Raw genomic sequence first — 21,185 nt, forward strand, 5'->3', positions numbered from 1 at the left:
AGTAAAATCAATAACAACAAGGTTTCAATTTACTACTGGTGACAATTCTTTGGTACTGTCATATAGGTTCAGAGCATCTCATGCACGCCTTTTCTGCTTGCTTTCGGGACCCATTATTTATGAATTCCTAACCTACAGCTCATCTATCTTAGTAAACTATAGGCCACTGGCAATTTTTGTAAGCAGTGACTAACTTTGCTTTATAGGGTCAATGTTTTAAGATTTTGAATGGTGGGGGATGGGACAATGATAACCTTTGCTTTTGCTTTTCCTATTCACCTTCAGCGAGTTTTTCCCCCCATTTATTTTCTCTATAGGCAGCAGCAATATTTAATTCAGCCTTTGGGAGTTTTCTGGTAAGTAAACATGGTTTAACTTGTCTATTAAAACTTTTGTTATGATATTATTTGTATAAAAGATTTAGTGAAATTGGGCTTCTTTTACTGTTTAGTTATATATAAAAGTGTTTTAATTTTTTTATGCTCCATTATTCGTAACTGGGAGAAAATTAGTTAATAAAGAAAAATTTATCTTACAATATAATTGGGGACTTGGGTTTAATATTCCATTTAATGGATTCATGGAATCAATTAAAACACTATGTGTCTCCTTATAGAGGTTATGTCAATATATTGATCATTTAATGAGGTCTTTTAGATTATTATTATTTTGTATCATGGGACTGAGGATTTTGAAAAGGAAACATGACCCAGCTGGTCAGAAAGGGAATGCTAATTTACTTGTTGACATGTCATTTATTTTGTACATTTCATTGTCAAAGAAGCTACTATCTTGGTTTCTTCTGAGAAATCTATGTGAAAAAAGTTGAAATGGGGAAATTAATGAGTAATTTGCAAGAAAATGCAATATTTTTTGACAGGCAGACTATAAATTCTATGTAAAAATAGTTCAGCTTTCATAAGTAGAACCAATATAATGATAAGGACAATACTATTTTATCATTTTTAAGTAGATGATGTAATAAAGACTTGTTATGAAAGAATGAGAAAGAAGCTGAATTTTCTGTCAATTGAATATTTTTACTTATATCTTCCCTAAAACTGCTTAATTCATGGAAATAAATTAGAAACTTTCTTTTTAGGTACAGAACTTATTAGCAGATATGTAGTACAAATAATTGAGACTAGAATCAGTGGGGTGTAAATTGGTTCATGAGTCTAGGCAAAATATCAATTGCTTCTGTATAAAATGTTCTTGACTTATTGTATGTATTTAAATGGAGAGAAAGCTTTTAAACATGTGATATGTTTAAATGTGTTAATTCTATATACTTCTATACAGATTTTAATGTTTCAGTGTTACCGAGCTTTTACTTATGTAGCTTCTGCAAAATAAGTTTAAAATATATCTTATTTTTAAAGAAGTAGTAATGTTTTTCCCAAAGCTGTATTATTATTGGGATTTAGAAGAGAGATAATAGTGTCTATTTAATGAAAACGATCTCGCGAACTACTTATTTTAGACGCAATAATATTTTAAGTCATTATTGCATGTGTGCAAGTATTACTTTCTATATGTTTTCACATTGACAGAATAATATGTTAAAGATGATCTTGCTAGAAGCCAATTTTCACTATATGGTTTGGAATCATATACATTCACTATGGAAACATGGTTTCCTAAGCTGGATCTCTTACTCTGTCAGATGTCTAAGGTAATTAAGAAAGTGAGGTTAAGGCAATTGTCTGAGTAACTGAAGCAAAGTACGCTGTCCCTTATTTGGAAAACAAGCTCAGTTAGGTATAGGTTAAGCTTTGCACTGGCCGTGTGCACAGCAAACAGTTCACGGTGTTTGTTCTACAGGCCCAGTTCTTTGGTAAGGTCCGGTGAAGGCAAACTTGCCCTGGGGAATCTTCAGCGTTTTTGTTATGCTTTCTTACTTCCAAGAGTTTGTACATTCTCACTCCTTAGTCTTGTGCTCTTTTTTCACTCTTCGTCTTCCATCTCACCTTAACATGACTAATCAATCAAAAGTACTTATTGAGGTGCTGCCACACAGATAGCTTTCTGGTAGCTAGCTGTAAGGGTGCAAAGAAATATGATGCAGGTCGTTGCGAAGATGACACATAGACAAAGAAATACAGTGTAAAAGTTAAGAAGTCAAGCAAAAGATGTTGCTGTATGTTCTATAGCTGTCAGATGGCATAGGGGGTATGCACTGAATTCAAAGGTCCGGTGGAAACAGTTTCGCTGAGCTGGGTCTCGAAGAATGGCAGGACCTAGCTCTGGAGAAGAGAGGAAAGGACGCACAGCAGTGGCAGAGAGGCAGAGTGTGCTTTTTTCCGTTTTTCTTCCCGCTTCATTTCCCTCCTTTTCCTTTCCCAAAGTTGAAAGGTACCAGAAAGGGGTTGAGAATGAAAATTATGGTTTGGAGATGTGTTTGCTCAAATATTATAAAAGAAATAATTTATTTTTTCACCTTTTCCATCATAGTTACAATAAACCTTGGAATATAAAATATGTATGAGTCTGAACTAAATCAATTCGAATTGGGTTCAGCTTATTTAACAAAAAAATAACAGCAGCTTATACAAGATAAAGGCTTATTTCTCTATTAGGTAACATCTGGAGGGAGGCTGTCCACGTATGGCAAACAGGCTTCATGGTCTCCTTGTGAACCCAGGCGCCTGTTTTCCTCCTCCACCCTCCACAGCATGCAGCTTCCTACCCCAGGGCTGCCTCAGGATCCAAGAGAGCTGCTGAAGCTCCAGCCAAAATGATACCTGGGGAGCCAGGCAAAGAGCTCTCCTAACAGCTACAACTGCTTTTTAAAAACAGCATTCCTAGAATTTCAGCACCATACTTGCAGTAATAGTTTATTGCAGAACTTAGTCATATGATTCTACCTAGCCACTGGAGGGCTTGGGATATGTGGCAATTTGCTGAGAGCTAACATTTGGATTTCTGTTCCTAAGGCAGCCAGCACTTTGAACACTATACAGCAGTTGTCAGTAGATAAGTTGATGCTTGACTTGGGCTTGGAAAAGGACTTATTTGAACTCCAAATTATAACCTTCATGTTTTGTTATAATTTTGTTATTCTTAAAAGGGTGGTGGTACATGTTAGAATTTGGAGTTTTCTTTATAAATAGAACATATCTACCTATTCTTAAAATTTAGTATTATGGGTGGTAGTATGGTTTCTGGAGTCAGACTTGTCTGAGTTTTAATCCTTACTTGGCTGAATACCAGCCTAACCATATAACCTTCCCTCTCTGTAAAATGGGATAATGATAGAACCTAAACTGTGCAGTTGTGGTGAGGATTAAATGGGGTAAGATGCTTGTGTGATGTGGTAGAAATAACTAACCTAGGTTTTATTCAAAGTCTGCCATGATTTTGTGTGTGTGTGGCCATGGACATTCATATAATGAAGAAATTGGTTATCTCTGACTTCACTCCTATGAGTGCTAAAATACGCTGATCCAATTATTACTGTCTGGTTATGAGTGATCATTTCTTTTGTATTTATATAATGGAATCTGAAAAGAGTACTTATTTCAGATTACATTAAAACTTTGAATGAAAGGCTTTTATTAGAAGAATTTTTGAAGAAAAAACTCCGAGGGCATTCTTGTTGATTTTCAGACATCTGGGTATACCAAATAAAATATTGTACATATTTATAGCTAGTTTAATAATGTCCCAGGTCTAATTAAAACACAGTGTTTTAAAGAACTAATTGTTACAGAAAACTATTTTTTTTTAAATGTAGCTAGGCTGGTAATAACCCATGATAGATGAATTTAATTTACATAAATTTCAGACCAAGAGAATATTTTAAAATCATGCCACAGAGGATTGCTTTAAGTTAAAAAGTTAATGTCATTATCTCCTCCTCTTATTTAAATTGTTTGGTTTACAATAATTGTGGAGCATAATAAGTGTTTTGAGATTTCCCTTCATGGGATTTTAATAGAATTTGATAGTCAGCCACCCTGAATAACTATAGTGTTATCAAAATTGTATACATATTTTCTATGTAAAACCATCTACTTCAAGTTCAAACACCTGTGTTCCTTCCTCATCAAAAGGAAGATTTAAAAAAAATAGGTATTAGCCACTTTTTGAAAAATTCCAGCTAAAAAATCCTTTCTTTAATTTAAAAAGATTCAACTGTGTTGAAAAAAACTTTGGTCACATGATTTGTTAGACTTTTAGCATTTTGTCTGGAGGCTGAATTTGGTGTCTCCGTGTCTTCAAGAATTACACCTTAACATTTAAAAGGAAAAGGCAGAACTACTTCTTTTTAGACTCCTCAACCTAGTTTATTGTTTTTGGTAACTCCTGACCTTAGAGGAAAACCCTAGCAATTCATGGCAACAGAAATGTAAGGATTTTGGAAATAGCTGCAGTTATAAACAAAGTCATCTTAATGAATACAATAACACTTAGCCTAAAAGATCTTTGAGTCACTGTTTGCTTTCTAACTCTCTTCATTTAAAGTATTAAGAAATGGTTTTCTTTTTTTCACATAAATCTTCTGGAAATAGGCATTGCTGCTATTCTAAGATGACTAATTTTGTTTCTTTTCATGTGAGACCAAGTGTGAAAGGGACTCCTTGCGTTGAGCTGAAGAACTAGCCAGCACATATTTTCATTCCCTTACCTAGTTGTTCTGCCTTTCCTCTTTGTTGTGGCTGGGCTGCCATTATCACCCGGCTTTGTAGAAAGATTTGAATAGTTAACTTAGGCTATTATAGTTGCCGAAAGAAAGAAATCTCAAACACAAATCGCATGTTTTAAGAACTTGGGATATATGTTTAGTAACTTCTTTTATTCTTCCTTTCTTGTGCAAAAATATACTCAGCCACACCTAGCACAGTCAGAGAAGAAGCACATCAGCTTTGTTACTCATTGATGGCTGGGCAGCATTGCTTTTAAAATATCAGAGCAAGATCTCAAATATTAACAGAAGGTTAAGGATGCCACCAGATATGACTCGATGGTTAATTTGATTTTCCTGTAACCTAAATCTAGGACATCCATTTTTAATTTATGTTTATAGAATACCCATTTTGTGCAATACTGAAAACTATGCTGATATTTGCCCTTAATTTGCTCAAAATCTTAACCAACCCAAGTTATTCAGTTGAAAGATCTTGGTTTTCCCCCAAAAGTTCATGACCTGTTTATAAAACAGCCTTTTATTTTCATTGCCAGAACAAACAACTGAATTATTCAGCAGTGTTCAGTACCACCTTATAGGATGTTATCTTAAGTTCATCCTTTTTACTGTTAAGGACTTGATAAAACCAGGATTTAAAATAACCATATCTTACCCTAAGTTCAAACGATGGGGAGCTGGTTTCCACCTTATGAAATGGAACGCCTTGTCAGGCCATGCACTTCATTTCCTCACCTCTTGGGACAAATGAACATCATAAAAGCTAGATTGCTGAGAAAGACTACTTTCTCTTTAAAAAGTACCATTGGCTCAGTTAGCACTGTGGCACAAAATAGGAAAGTACCATATAAAATTAACATACAAGTACTGAATCTTTTCAACTCAAGGCACTTTTCTAAATACTGAAGCCAATATGCAAAGCATGAATACATGAAACCATAAATGACAATCAAAGGTTTAAGAAAGAGGGAAGACAAGAACTGCCTTTAATGCAGTGTTTTCTAAATTTCAGGCACCTTTATGAGTTTTACCCTGTTGACATATTATTTGTATTATTAGGTTAAATAAAACTCACCTTTAAAATTTAAATTGATTTCTAAGTAAAACTTTACATCAACACTGTAAATAAAAAAAATATTGTCATGAATAAAAGATAACTGAAATAAATCAAGTGGAAAAAAACTAGTGTTAATTTGTAGCTAACCTCTGCTGCGTATATAAGGCTCTGAGTCCAATGCCTGTCCTCCTTTTGATAAAACAGTGAAGTTAGAACGAGTACCAAACCAAGAACTGTTCCTTCCTGCAGCCTGGATTTCTATGAAAAGAGAGTAAGTTTAATCACTTATTCTTTGTCTATGGGTCCTTTAAGTCATCTTGCTCTAACTCCCTCTTGGGACAGCACTGTTGTTTGTTTGTTTTTTGTTTGGTTGGGTTTTTTTAACATTCTCAATCACTTCATCCAAAAGGAGAATTAACACCATTTGGGGAGGTCAAATGAGGAAACCCCTTGAATCAGAGACTCTATTTCTTTCCTTAGAGTGTTTTCTATATAACACTTGTCTAGAAAAGCAGTATGCGTGTGTACCCAACATGTTTGTAGAGTTAAAAATAAGCTGCTATAATGCTTGTGTAAGAAAAACCCTATGAAAGCTACATTTGGATTTGTTTCTAAAGCAAACTCTTATGCAAAGTACAGACATTGTAAATAAAATGGTATTTGTTACTTAATAAAAATGTATAGAATCCTTACCTACTCCATTTTAGCAGCATAATGCTCTGTGTTGTCTGACAGGGCTTGTGTAGCAAGTAAATGCATTAGTCACAGTGACCATTTTTCTTGCAAATTTGTGACATAGATTTAATTATAGGAATGACCAGCAACTTACAAATCTAATTTTGGTGGAGGCTGAGGCAACTTTTTTTTTTTTTTTTTAATAATGATGGATTTTTTTTAAAGCAATGATTTCATTACTATTTAAAGAAATCTACTGGTTTAGAACTAGCCAATTGACTGAAGTTATTTTATTACCCATTAACAAATGCCATGTGCTTTTATTTTAATTCTTATCAATTTTTAAAATGTCAGCATTCCCAAACTGGAAAAGTACTCGCTTCTGTACCCATTTAGGTAAAAATAAATAAATATACATGTGGGGAGAGGGGCAGGATATTTGTAAAGGGCCTCCTAAGAAATATGATACTAACATTTGATTAAAACCAACACTACATTTCCTTAATTTGAATCTAGTGCACTACAGAACTGTTCTTAGACTTTGGGCAGCCCTGTTTGTTTGTTTTTAACATTCTCAATCACTTCATCCAAAGGGAGAATTAACACCATTTGGGGAGGTTAAATGAGGAAACCCCTAGAATCAGAGACTCTGTTTCTTTCCTTAGAGTGTTTTCTATTTAACACTTGTCTAGAAAAGCAGTATGTGGTCTTTAGTAGGAGATGCCCAATAGCTAGCTACAAGCTGATGATAATGTGGTAGATAGTTCTCATTTCTCTGCTTCTGTTTCTTTCTTTTCTTTTTTAAAATTTTCTCTATATTTTTAATGACAAGTGACATTTGCTCTAAAAGCCAGATCACATTATTGATAATAGGTTTTTGTATATCTAGAACTTACATGGGAAGGGGATTGTTATTCTTCATTATTTAATATTCTGCTTATACTTTCTGTTTCAGCCTTGTGGACTTTGGCAGATGAATAGACTGCTGCTAATAAATAAACACTAAGTTGTTTAGCTTGTGCTCACAGAAATTCAATGGCTTTGATCGACCAGGATTGTTGATTTTAGAGGACGGGGCCACTTTTCAAGTTCTAGATTTTGGGTTCCTACTCAGATTCACAGATGGCAGGCAACTACTCTTCCTGCTAACATTGTACCCAGTTCTGAAGGCACTGGCCAGTGGGAATAAGGACATGGGAGGTAGTGATTATTTCTTGAACCTCTGAGCCTGGGGTGGTTAATAGCTAAAAGTGGCAGAGATTTATAGTGCTCAGAATGTGTCAGGTACCATTCTGTGCACTGTGCAAACATTAATCTTGTAGCCCTCATAACAGCCCCATTAGGTACGAACAGTTACTACCATCCCATTTTATGTAAGAGGAAACCAAGGCACCTGGTTGAATGACATGTGTGAGTTTACAGAGCATGTTCCTGGTGGGACCAGGATGGAAGCCCAGGCCGTTTCTGTCCGGAATCCTGCTCCTGCCACATTGGTGCTCTCATGTATTCATCTTGCATCACAGGGATGAAGGTAGGGACCACTGGGTGGTGTTTTCTGTGGAGCACCTGGGTTCTGCACCCGTGGGAGCACCCAGGCCTTTTGAAGAGACCAGAAAGGAAGGAAGGGATTGAAATGCGGTGGAAGGTCCAAAGGCCGATCTGGGAGACTCGGCCACAGTGGGCTCTGTCTTGGAAGCAGAATTCTTGGTGATGTGGTTTTCTGGGTAGATTTGCTTTTTTGTGGGACTCTAGGATTTAGAAGGAGTTTAAACGCTTTGAAAATATTATTTCTTTTAAAGATATGTTAAAATTCAGAGTTCAGAAGTTTCACTTGATTAGGCCATTCTTTCTCCCAGTTAGGTAGAATTATCATTATTTTTTTTCTTTCTTTTTTTTTATTGCTTAAAATAGTACAAAGAGTATTACATATGTCTCATTTTTCCCCCCCGCCCTTGACAATCCCCTGGCCTCCCCTACCCCCCAGTGTCTTATGTCCATTGGTTATGCTTTTTTTTTTAATATTTTTTTTTATTTTTATTTTTATTATTATTATTAGTTAAGGTATTACAAATGTGTCCTCATCCCCCCCCATTAACCCCCAACCTCCCCCCCACACACAAACTCATGCTCCCATCCCCCCGTTGTCCATGTCCATTGGTTATGCTTATATGCATGCATACAAGTCCTTCGGTTGATCTCTTACCCACCCCCCTCCTGCCCCCCAACCCTCCCCGGCCTTCCTGCTGTAGTTTGACAGTCTGTTCGAGGCAGCTCTGCCTCTGTATCTATTTTTGTTCATAAGTTTATAATGGTCTTTATTATCCAGAAATGAGTGAGATCATGTGGTGTTTTTCCTTCATTGACTGGCTTATTTCACTTAGCATAATGCTCTCCAATTCCATCCATGGTGTTGCAAATGGTAAGAGTTCCTTCTTTTTTATGGCAGCATAGTATTCCATCGTGTAGATGTACCACAGTTTTCTAATCCATTCATCTACTGATGGGCATTTAGGCTGTTTGCAGATCTTAGCTATGGTGAATTGTGCTGCTATGAACATAGGGGTGCATATATCCTTTCTGACTGGTGTTTCTGGTTTCTTGGGATATATTCCTAGAAGTGGGATCACAGGGTCCAATGGGAGTTCCATTTGTAGTTTTTTGAGGAAACTCCATACTGTCTTCCATAGTGGCTGCACCAGTCTGCATTCCCACCAGCAGTGCACAAGTGTTCCTTTTTCTCCACATCCTCTCCAGCACTTGCCGTTTGTTGAATTATTGATGATAGCCTTTCTGACAGGTGTGAGATGGTACCTCATTGTTGTTTTGATTTGCATCTCTCGGATGATTAGCGACTTTGAGCATGTTTTCATATGTCTCTTGGCTTTCTGATTGTCCTCTTTTAAAAGGTGTCTATTTAGGTCCTTTGCCCATTTTTTGATTGGATTGTTTATCTTCCTTTTGTTGAGTTGTATGAGTTCCCTATAAATGTTGGAGGTGAAACCCTTATCAGTGATAGCATTGGCAAATATGTTCTCCCATGTAGTGGGCTTTCTTGTTGTTTTGTTGATGGTTTCTTTTGCTGTGCAGAAACTCTTTATTTTGATGTAGTCCCATTTGTTTATTTTCTCTTTAGTTTCCAATGCCCTAGGATCTGTATCGGTGAAGAAATTGCTTCGGCATATGTCTGAGATTTTGTTGCTTCTGTTTCTTCAAAACAAAAATTTGCCATCATTCTTTTGTTTATTAAGCTAATATTTGGGGGACCTGGGGATAATAGTGTGGTGAGCCAAACAATTTTCCTGTCTTTATCTGCATTACAGATTCTTAAGATGAGCCTATCAGGGCATATGGCAAGGGGTGCAGTGGGGGAGGAGGGACTTACTTCCCTCTTATTAATATATTCACTTCATTGAGTCAGACCCCACTGCCATTCCAAAATAAAGCTGTACACGTGGAAAGAAGCGGAAAGGCATCTGAGGATGCATAAACTGTATAAACTTGTGGTTTCTACTAGTACCAACCAAAAAGAACCTTCCTTCTAATTACTGGTCTTTATGATGAAAGCAATGTTAGACATCCAGACTCTAGCATGGATGCAGCTTTTCAAGGAAACATTTAGCACTTTTAAAAATCAGTGGTATGTGCTGTTGGTAATGGCATGTTATAGTTGGCTGAAATTAAAAAATCAAACATCAAAATATTTCTTAGCTCTGATTCACTGCATATTGCCATTTGATTTTGTATCAATTTTATTGAAACATTTGTGGACTTCTGCTAGGTTCTAGAACTAAAACAAAACAACAAAAAGAATAATGTATGATTCTTGGCATCCTGGATTTAAATGTCGCTTTTCACAGTGTGATCCCAGACCAACTGATTCTTAATTTCCCTCTGGTGATGGGTGTTTGGGCCCCACAAAGTTTGAGGACTCCTTATTTTAACTATTAAATTTCAAGTAAAATATAGTAGATTATCATCTCCAAATTATTTTTAAACACTCTCCCATTTTTATTGCACCTCCAAAGAAAACTGGATTTCATTTAAGTTTTTAAAAACTAGGTGTTTTTAAAAAGCAGAAACCACTGAGTATTTTTTTTTCTGTCCTTATACTTTTGCCTTTTCCAGAAGGTCATATGAATAGAATCCCATTGTATGTAGCCTTTTGAATCTGGGTTATTTTACATAGCCTAAGTTTTTATGATTCATCTGTGTTGTTGTATGTATCTATCAGTAGCTCATTTCTTTCTATTGCTAAATAGTACTACATTTGGTATTTTACCAGTTGATGAGCTTTGCGCTATTTCCTATGTTTGGCGATTATGAATAAAGCTGCTTTGAATATTTGTGTACAAGTTTTTGTATAGTCATATGCTTTCATCCTCTTGGGGAAATACCTAGGAGTGGGATTGCTGAGTCAAACATAAGTATATGTTTAACATACAAAACCACCAAACCGTTTTCCAAAGTGGTTGTACCATTGTACATGCTCACCAGGAATGTATGAGGAATTCTGTTGCTCCTAAGCCTGGCCAGCCCTAGGTATTAGCAGTATTTTTATTTTAGCCATTTTAATAGCTACATGGTAGTATGTCATCATAGCTTTAATTTATATTTCCCTAATGTTTAATGATGTTGGACATTGTTTTATGTGCTTACTTGCCTTCTTGGGGAAGTGTTTGTTCAGATCTCTTGCCTATTGTTTTATTGGGTTGTTTTCTTATAATTGAACTAGAGGCCCAGTGCACGAATTCGTGCACCGGTGGGGTCCCTCGGCCTGGCCTGTGCCCTCTCACAATCTGGGACCCCTCAGGAGTTGTCGGACTGCCGGTTTTGGCCAGATCCCCGCAGGTCAGGCCGAGGGACCCCACTGGTGCACAAATCTGTGCACCGGGCCTCTAGTATGCATATAAGATCTTTGGTAAATCTCTTTCCACCCTCTCCCCCTCCCCTTTTCCCCACTTTCCTCTGAGATTCATCAGTCTGTTCCATGTTTCCATGCCTGTGCATTGAGCGTCTGCCCCCTGTGGTCATTGCACGTCATAGTGAATGGTCAAATGGTCACTTAGGCTTTTATATATATAGATGGTTAATTTTTAAGTATGTTTTAGATACCAGCCATTTATCAGATATGTATTTTGCAAGTGTTTCACTTTCTTAAGAGTGTCTTTCAAAGAGCAGAGTTTTAAAATTTTTATCAATTTGTTTATATTTCTTTCTTTTATGGCTTGTGCTTTTTGTGTCCTATCTAAGAAATCTTTGTTTAACCTAAAGTCACAAAGATTTTCATACTGTGTTTTCTTCAGGGAGTTTTATAGTTTTTGTTTTTAATTTAAGGTCTGTCATCTACTTTGAGTTAATGTTTGCATGTAGTACTATGTATGAATTGGGATTCATTACTTTGCATATTGTTGTAGAAGTTTAAAGTTTTATGTCTATCAAAAGTATTTACCTTTTCCATATGGATATTTTCCATATGATAGTCCTTCCCTATCACCATGTCAGATAAAATTTTGCATGTACTGTCCTTTAGTTTTATAGTTAAAATGCATATCTAATCTATTTTTAAAAATGCAAAGCCTATTATATGGGGGTTCAGTTAATACAAATCACAATTTGAAAGCACTTCACCTGATTATTGTATCAGGTTTTTAAAAATATATGCTTTTATTACGTTTAGAGAGAGGAAGGGAGAGGCATAGAGAGATAGAAACATCAATGAGAGAAAAGACCATCATTAATTGTCTGCCTCCTGCATGCCCACCCCCCCCCCCCGGGGGATTGAGCCCACAACCAGGGCATGTGCCTTGACCAGGAATTGAACTGTGACCTTTTGGTTCTTGAGTCAACACTCAACCACTGAGCCACACTGGCCAGGCTGATTATGGTATCATTTGTTAAAGAAGTCAATTTCTGCTGTTGCTGCCCCTGCCGGGGTTTTATCCCATGTAAGTCCATCTTTGTAGTGTTACTCTCATATCTACACAGTGACATATATGCTTGTCCCAGAAGATAATTAGATCAGCACTCATGACTGTTAAAAATTGTTTCTCTACCTTAGGATATTACACATGACATTAATACAATTACTTAAGATAAAATTATTTGTTTGAAATGTGAAATGGAGATGTACATGGAATAGTGATTGAAAATTATAGAAACCTCATTTTTTTAAAAAAAAATTCTCATCTGAGGATATTTTTTCATTGATTTTTTTTTTTAGAGTGTGGAAGAGAGAGGGAAAGATAGAGAGAAATATTGATGTGTTCTCACATCAATTGGTTGCCTCCTGCATGAGCCCTGACCAGGTCCTGGGCCAGGAGGAGCCTGCATGTGCCCTTGACTGGAATCGAACCCTACAGTATGCAGGCAGACGCTCTATCCACTGAGCCAACTGGCTAGGGCATAGAAACCTCATTTTTATTTCTATCCATTTAATTTGCAAATGTGCATACAAACGAGTGGTAAAATGTGTCTAGCTTGAGGATTATGGAGTAAGGTGAATAGCTCTCTTAGTAACAGAGTTTCAGATAATAGAGGACTGGGTCTAGTAGTCGATATTTGTGGTTTGGCTTTCTTTTTATCATTGAGGAAATTCTCTTATAAGTAGTTATTTTATAAAATGTTTCTAGTTTTCACTTGAAAGTTTATATTCTTTTTATCTATGCATTTAGAGGCGATAATGTTTGTTAACATTATTGTGCTTCTGGTAATTTCCAAGAGCCAAGGCAATGCATCCAATCTTCTTCCTCGCCATCCTGTACATTGTTGTGAGATAGACTGTCCTCACATACTACTTTTGTATGTCACTCACATTCCCCATGCCTTCGGTGCCTCGGAATTGCCCACCACCTACTTGGCCATTTGGGGATCCTAGAGCAGCCCATCCTCTCTCTCCTCCTGCCTTTCATTCATTCCCATATTCACTGTTGATTCACTCTCTCCTCCCTCCCCCCGCCCAACACTTGGACCACTTTCCTGTCCCCCACCCCCCTGTTTGCTGGAATTATTCTCATCCTTCCCATATCCTATCCATTGCTCCTAAGCCTGGCTTTCCCTTGAAACAATTTTGCTAGCTTTTCTTTTATGGTTGTGTAGTTCTTTTGATGACTTTCCATCTAGATTATAACTGGTTAGTATAGATTGTAATTAGTTAGCTTAAAATTCTAACCTCCTGCTCCATCTCTAGCACTGCCTGTCATCTTGCTCTGCTTTTTTTTCTAGAATACTTGTTTTCCAACATCTATCTATCTATCTATCTATCTATCTATCTATCTATCTATCTATTGTTTATTTAGTTAGTTCTTTTTCTGTCTTCCCCATTCAAATTCAAGTTCCGAGAAGGTATTTATTTGGTTTGGTTTGGGTCATTGCTCTGTCCCCAGCTCCTATAGTATCTAGCACATGGAAAGCACTCAAAATATGTTTGTTAAATGAGTAAATAGAATTCATTTTAACTTCTTTTCTTAATATATCTAAGATTGTAAAATATCTTATATATAATATGCTCTGAAAATGCATGCTAATTATTACAATTATATGTTGAATTAGTTTTACAAGTGCAATGTCACTTTGATGATTATGTACCAAGTTTATCTTGCTTTAAAGTGATTTAAATTTGTATGATTTTACTCCCAATAAAAAATGCTCCAGCTATAAGAAACTTATATTGCTTTATATTCACAGTATAGATTTAAATTGGGTGTGGAAACTAATTTCCACATCTAACTTTGATAATTGGTGATTTGTAAAGTTTCTTCTCACAATAACCCTTAAGAGTAGACTAGGAGAGGTTATCCCTATGTAGTAGATTATCACCCCATATGCTCTTATTGTTGAAATAATTTTCATTTTATATATATCAGAAAGTTTTCCATGAAAAAATGCTACAACTGTGATTAGTACATTTTTTTTTAAAGAGTTGGAGATTTTAAAATAAGAATCTGTAAGTGCTTAACATTATATGGCATTGTAGATCATTGTTGCACTGTTGGTATTTAAGATATTTTCTTAAAGTTTATACTTTAACTTGTGAAATATATAATACAATTAAATTGACAAGCGTGAGCTGAAATCTACGCATGACTGAAAAAAAATTGTACTGTATCTTAGAGAAGAGGTATAAATATAAGTCTGAAAAATGGAAGAATCATTTCAATGGTTTATAAAAACAGATCAAATTAACATCTGAGAGGCATTAGAAGTACTTATAAAATAGAAATGACTAAAAAAGAAAGGAAAGAAAAAAGAAAAGGAAAAAGCCAAGGTGATAATGAGGAAGCAGATAGCTTGAACTCGCAATATGATATGAGAGCACATAAAAGCAAATACAGTTCCTTCTTGAGAAGCATCTTGTTACAGCCCCCGCACTTCAGTTTCATATGTTTATAATTCACAGTATTGCTTTGACTTTGGTCTTATCATCTCATCAGAGGTTAAAGTTTGTTCAATGAGATATAAAAAATAATAAAGATGTGACTTGGGCTGGAGGAGTTTTGGGGAGTGACATATATCTCTAAATGATGGAGAAAAGTAGAGACAGAATTTTAAGATACTAAAAGAATGGATGAATAGTTAATCAGATATGATTTCTTAATGATAAAGTTGGTTCCATTTTCTTATGATAACCTAAAAAATACATATGTGCTATTTCTATTTGTTATAGCAGCCTAATTAGCCATTCAAAATTCCTGATCAGTAGCTGCTGACATACATGCATTTGGAGCAGGACAGTTTTTGTCTTTATAATAATTAAAGTCAGCAATAGGAAAGGTTATCTCTTGTTTACCACCATCCCCCCCCCCTCCCCAAGTAGATTTACATGTTACTCTTTCTTTTCTCTTCATTTACTTCTATCTCTTCAAACTGAAGAGGAAAAAATGAGTAATGATCATGAAAAACATTAGAGATACATAGAGCCTTCTCGTCTTTTGCCCTTGAATACACAGGCATTTTCTTTCAAAGACAGTTGAATCCTGATTATGAACCATTAAATGCCTTCAGAATTTTGGATTCTTACCTAATGTAGTTTTAAGCCAAACAGTGTTAAAGTCAAAATGTTATATTTTCAGCTCTAAAAAAATTGAATAGAAACTCCCACTAATGCAGACAAGAGGTTAAAAAAAATGTTTAAGTAACAGTAGAAAATATCTAGATTAGGAAGAATACTTCCTCTTGCAACAGAATGCAGTTGTCCTTTTGTACATACTTACAAGATAAAATTGAAGAAGAGCATTAAGCCCTCTCTAGGAACAGTGTCAAAAAACAGTCTTTGGTCTTGAAACAAGTCTTCCGTCATGTCTGGCTTATTTTTCAGATTCTACCAACCTCGTGCCATAATCACTACGGGTTTTCTAGTGACAAAAAGATAAACTAATAAAAAACTCCGAGAGTATTATGCACCTCTATATTAGTTTTCCTAGATGTTGCTGGCCTTTCATTTCTATATGGGAACTGTAAGTAGTGAGTCACCTAAGTATGTATTTTGACATGTGTTTTTAAAAGTGTGATCTAGTTTTTCTTCTTAAAGATGGAGATGTTGGATGCCACATAGTTGTTAATAAAGTTTTTCTTCCTCCACTGGAAATTACTCTTGATTATCTTGAAGATCTGAGACCTCTCTTTTTTTGGCATGATGTCTTCCCTAAACAGAATCATTTCTAGTAATATTATGTGTGGGGGGTTTTTTGTTTTGTTTTGTTTTTTTGCTTTGTCTATTTGAATTATTCATTTTTAAGATATCAAACTCCTAAATTTACTACTTCCTACTTCAGAAACGGATTCTGTGGCTCAATCTCTCAGGGATGGACTCATATTAATCATACTCATAAGCTAATGATACATATAACTTATTGTCAATTTTTTTAATCGACAGTGGGGAAAATAATTAGGAGAAACTCTTAGACACTTGTGTTTATGCATTCTCTCCTCATGCTTAAGTTCACATGAGAAAATAATTTAATAAGCTTATTTGGTGGGAATGGAATTAGAGGAAGGAGAGAGGTAAGAAGATCATTCCTAAGTTTGATTCTATCAGGTGTTTTAAGTGAATGTGTCTGGCTCCACAACAAGGGTATGTTGCCCTTGGAAACAGACAGGTCCATCATTTGGGCCAGGGATCTTCTTTCCTAGATAGTTAGATAGGTGTTCTTAATAGTTGCTCTTAGGTTTTTTCTCACTGCATTCATTGCTGACTGGTTTTCCCTTTTATTGACCCACCATACCTTACAGTAAAGTCTTGCTGACATTGAAACCTTTCTAATGTTTTAAAGTGATTTTGCATTTCCTTTATTTCCAAGTTTAGAGACAGGGGAGATACATTGTTATTTTATCATGTATCATCTATATAGCTGATATGACCAATATGGTAGCCACAAGCCACATGTGGCTATTTAAATTTAAATTAATTAAAATTAAATGAAATTAAACAGTTCTGCAGTCACTTTAAGGACAAATCAGGTATTCAGTAACCACATGTGACTGCTGGTTACTGTTTTGAACAGTGAAGAATGTTGAACATTTTCATCATTGCAGAAAACTCTGTTGGACAGCACTGAAGAGAGATGTTTAATTGCCAAACTATCTACATAATTTGGTATCTAATATTTTTATGTCTTAATTTATGCATGTTTCAGATAGTAGCCCAACTTAGTATTCCAGTCTTCTCTAGTAAATTTGAAGCCTTTCGTGTACACCTGTTCAGTGAGACAGGGATTTCGTTGTTAAGATATTAGTTGGTTAAGTATCCAGCACTTAATAATTTTGCTTATTAAAAAATGCTCTATGATTAGAGAGAGCCATTGATCAGCTGCCTTCTGCATGCCCCATACTGGGGATCTAGCCCACTACCCAGGCATATGAGCTGACAGGGAATCGAACTGTGACCTCCTGGTTCATACATAGGCAACCACTGAACCATGCCGGCTGGGCAGCTGATAGCTCAATTTTGAAAATGAAATGTATTTTAATAAACACTGCCTTTATAATTATTCAAATTATACATTTTGGGGACACTCTCTATATATTATTAACCTTTGCTCCTGTTGAAAATAGTTTTTCTTTTAAAAAAGTTAACTAAGTAAAGACTTCATTTACTTTTATCAATATTATTGACATTTTAGCAGAGCCCTATTAATTTTGGCCGATGGTAGTGTCTCTGAATTATGTTCTACAAAATATGAGAATTAATGAAAAAGACTGATGTTTAATAGAACTTATAAAGTATTATAAGCCTGATTAGGAGACAGTTATACCATACAGGAGAAATTTTCCTTTTTGTTCCTGTCCTCTGTTTATTTACATAACTATATCCTTCGTATTCCTAGTCCTTCCTGAGAGAATTTTGTATCTCTATTTTCAAAGATAAATTATATCTCGGTCTATTTTAATTTGACTTAGTATTCTATACTCTTCTCAATACCAAAAGCTATTTAAGGGCATGCTGTATACATATCATTGAATTCAATTGAGTTACATTAAGTTGAGTGATGAAGAGAAATATAAGACAATGTCTGTCTAAGAGATTTAGTGTAATTGAGGAAATGTCATGCATAAATAAAACATTAGGTGGGGGGACAGGAAAAAAAATTCAAGTACTTAAAGTGTGGTAACACCAATTAAGAAAAGGAGAGCAAGACATGATAAAGTGAGCACGACAGGATTCGTGAAGGATGTTAAATGTGAGATCTTGAAAACTGAGAACAACCCAAGTGGAGAAAGTCAACCTGAGAATGAATATGGCCCAACAAGGGTAAGGGCCGTGCCTGTAATGCTCAGTGTTATCTCTCTGTATATACAGATGTAATGGCAAATAGAGTGCTGGATACAAAGCAGATGGTCAATATATAATGAATGAATGAATGAATGAATGAATGAGCAGTTACAGGCAAGAGACAGTGAAAAGAGGGATGTTTACTGGAGCAAGCCAATTCTTGTTGGTTAGTGGAAATTATGTGGGACAGTATTATGAAGAACCTTAAATGAGAGGCTAAACTTGAACTTGATACCAAAGAAAGGCATTACTGAGTTTTCAAGGAGTATGTCATTCCAGAATTAGTATCCTAGGAGAAGTGGCCTGGCAGCAATGTGTGTGTTGGTGCGTATGTGTGTCAAAGACTAATGTGTAGCCTCTTCTGAGTCTAGATAAGTGATGATGAACACCCTGGCCCGAGCCTTTGAGTTTTCTTACAAAGAAAGAACCACAAGCACAAAGAAAGGGAGAAACTTTCTTAATCATTTAGTCAATCATTTAGATCCCTAATATTAACCTTATAGCTACTGCCTGCAAGGTCCCAATACAGGAGTCTCACTACACAGCTTTGAATGAGGTATTCCGCCCTCCCAGCACTGTGTTAAAGCATCCCTGAGATGCTTAGCAGAGTGCCTGGCACATTAGCAAGAATTCATAGTGGTAGCTGCTGTTATTACTGTTCAACTCATTTTAGAAAGGATGCCACCCTGACCCTCTCTATCCCATGGCCAAAACCCTCTCTGTACTCCTATGCCTAGACTTTTTATTTAGTCCCTAGATATAGTATTTACCTAAACCTCTGGTCCCTTAAGAAAACATTATTTATTGGAGATTTTGAAATGTATCAAAGTAGATTAAATAATATTAATGAACCTTGTGTACTCATCTTCCAGCTTCAGTTAGGTTAACTTAGACCAATACTGTTTCCTCTCTACCCCTATCCACTTTCCCCCTCTCAGGTATTTTGTTGAAGCAAAGCCCAGTCATCGGCTCATTTCAACATGAATCTGATAGCTAAGGTCTTTCTCTTGTGTTGTTGTTTTTTTAAACGTACTGCCATTTTTTTTACTTAGAGACTTTCACTGGCCAAGTTTTTCATGAAAGACTCTGGGATATCTTTAGAGTAGAGGGGTCAGGATATGCAAGGAACACACACAGACCAAGGACTCAAAGATCTTAGGATTAATAACTGTGCTGTCATGAACAAAAACAGACAGTTTAAGCAAGAGAATAATTTTGAGTGAAATGGTTAAGTTGGATTTGAACCTGTAAGTTATGTGATAGTTCTGGGGCATCCAAAGGCAGGTGTCAGGGATGGACATGGTTGATATCTGTTCTTTCTTCATGAATGGAGGACACATGTATCTTAAACCAGTACAGAGATTCCTTTAGGTTGACCATTGATCCCTTCCCTCTTCCTCTTTTCTTTTTTCTTCTAGACATCTGACCCCATCCTTTCTGTGTTCCAGCTGCTCTCTACTGCCTCTCCCTCCATTCCCAAACATTTCTTGGTATACTTTGTAACCTTACTTTTCCATTAATTATGCTTGCTTGAGTTCATTACGTTAAGAGCTTATTTTATTCTTAAAAATAATTTTGGCCCTTCTGATAATACTTAGAGTCAGTGATGATGAGGTGATGAATTAATATTCAAATGGAATATTCAGATTCAATTTTGATTTTATAATAATTTCAGCTGAAAATTTTTTTGAAAGTAAAAGTATAAGGTAGTATCAAGTAAGTTTCATTTATCAAAGGAACATATAAATGAATGCCACTGATTCCTGAAATTAAATTAAGACCAAAAATGTCCATAAATTAATAACTATAATTCTTTTATTAAAAATTCTTAGCTTTCAATATATCCCTTTCCATTTCACTTTTGAAAAGAATATAAGCAATTAACATGTGGGTATCATCGCATTAATGCTAATATGGGTTATGTGTAATCATCAAGAGTAAAAATCAAGCCCGTTTTAGCACCTGATGTAAGCCTCCAGCAGAATTATAAACCCTAAAATATCAGATATTTGTATAAAAAGTGGCTAGGAGCCACTTCAGCTTTATGAGACACTCATAATTATTAGCAGTGGGATCCAGGCTGTTAACACTGGGCACTGTTTGAACGTTTTGTGTTAATTTATAGGGTTGATTACTCCAGCCTCAAGTGGAACCTTAGGAAGGAGAGTCGCAAATGGTAAATCTTTGTGACGGTCCCTGGAGCGGCATTTCCGTTTGAGGCTCTGAGTTATGTGGGTCTCAACCTCTTTCCCTCCCCTCGCCCTTTCTGTAGCTCATCGTCATCATCATCATCCGTTCAGATAATGCCTTTTCAGAAATCACAGGTCCCCAGGGAGGAGAAAGCGGGGAAGAGTCCTGTTATAAGCACACTCGCTGCAAACCTTTCACCTTGCTGTCAAGGTGACAAATGTTTGTCCTTAAGGGAACACTGGAGGTTAAATCACTGGTGTTTCTCTCACTTATCTTCCTTCCCATACTACCCCAGCTCTTGGCCAAATTTATAGCAAAAGGAATCTCAGAAAATTAGGCTACTTGGAGTCTCTATGGACATTGTCCAAAGATATGTTTTGTGCAAGCTCAAAGTACTGACTACATTACATATGGGGGTCTAAGTAATTAGAATTTTTAAAAGTAATTGTGTAAGTACATTTTAATTTCAGGGCTTATTCCAGAGGAAAAGATTTTTTTTTGGGGGGGGGGGCGCATTTCAATTTTGAGAGAGAATATTGGAAACTTTGCAAATAGAATTGTGATGTCATACCCAATGACCTATGACATCAGTGTGTGTTATAAAATCCTCACGTAGAGAGACACCAGCACCCTCACATAAAGAGACACCAACACGTGCACTAACCCCAGAGGTGGAAGTTGCTCGGATTTCTTCATCCCTTTTTTTGGCCCATTCCCTTCCATTCTCCATTTAGCAATGAGCATGATCTCGAAAGATGTAAATGTATCATGTCATTTTCCCAATTAAAATTCTCCAATGTTTGTTGGGATAAATACCAAGCCCTTGTACATGGCCTTAAGGTCCTGTG

General features: G+C 36.0%; 1 protein-coding gene across 4 annotated transcripts in view; it reads left to right on the forward strand.

The window, feature by feature from the left end:
* Nucleotides 1-21,185, forward strand: part of SLC10A7 (solute carrier family 10 member 7) — a 195,593-nt gene that overhangs the window by 67,951 nt on the left and 106,457 nt on the right. For 3 of the 4 annotated variants that reach the window (XM_059697898.1, XM_059697900.1, XM_059697897.1), the window contains exon 5: nucleotides 318-356. The exons of the other annotated variant lie outside the window; for it this stretch is intronic. In XM_059697898.1, the coding sequence (XP_059553881.1) occupies nucleotides 318-356 (39 nt within the window). The remainder of the gene's footprint in view (nucleotides 1-317; nucleotides 357-21,185) is intronic. 4 annotated transcript variants of the gene reach the window in all.

Source organism: Myotis daubentonii, chromosome 5, assembly GCF_963259705.1.
Source record: "Myotis daubentonii chromosome 5, mMyoDau2.1, whole genome shotgun sequence".
Classification (NCBI taxonomy): Eukaryota; Metazoa; Chordata; class Mammalia; order Chiroptera; family Vespertilionidae; genus Myotis; species Myotis daubentonii.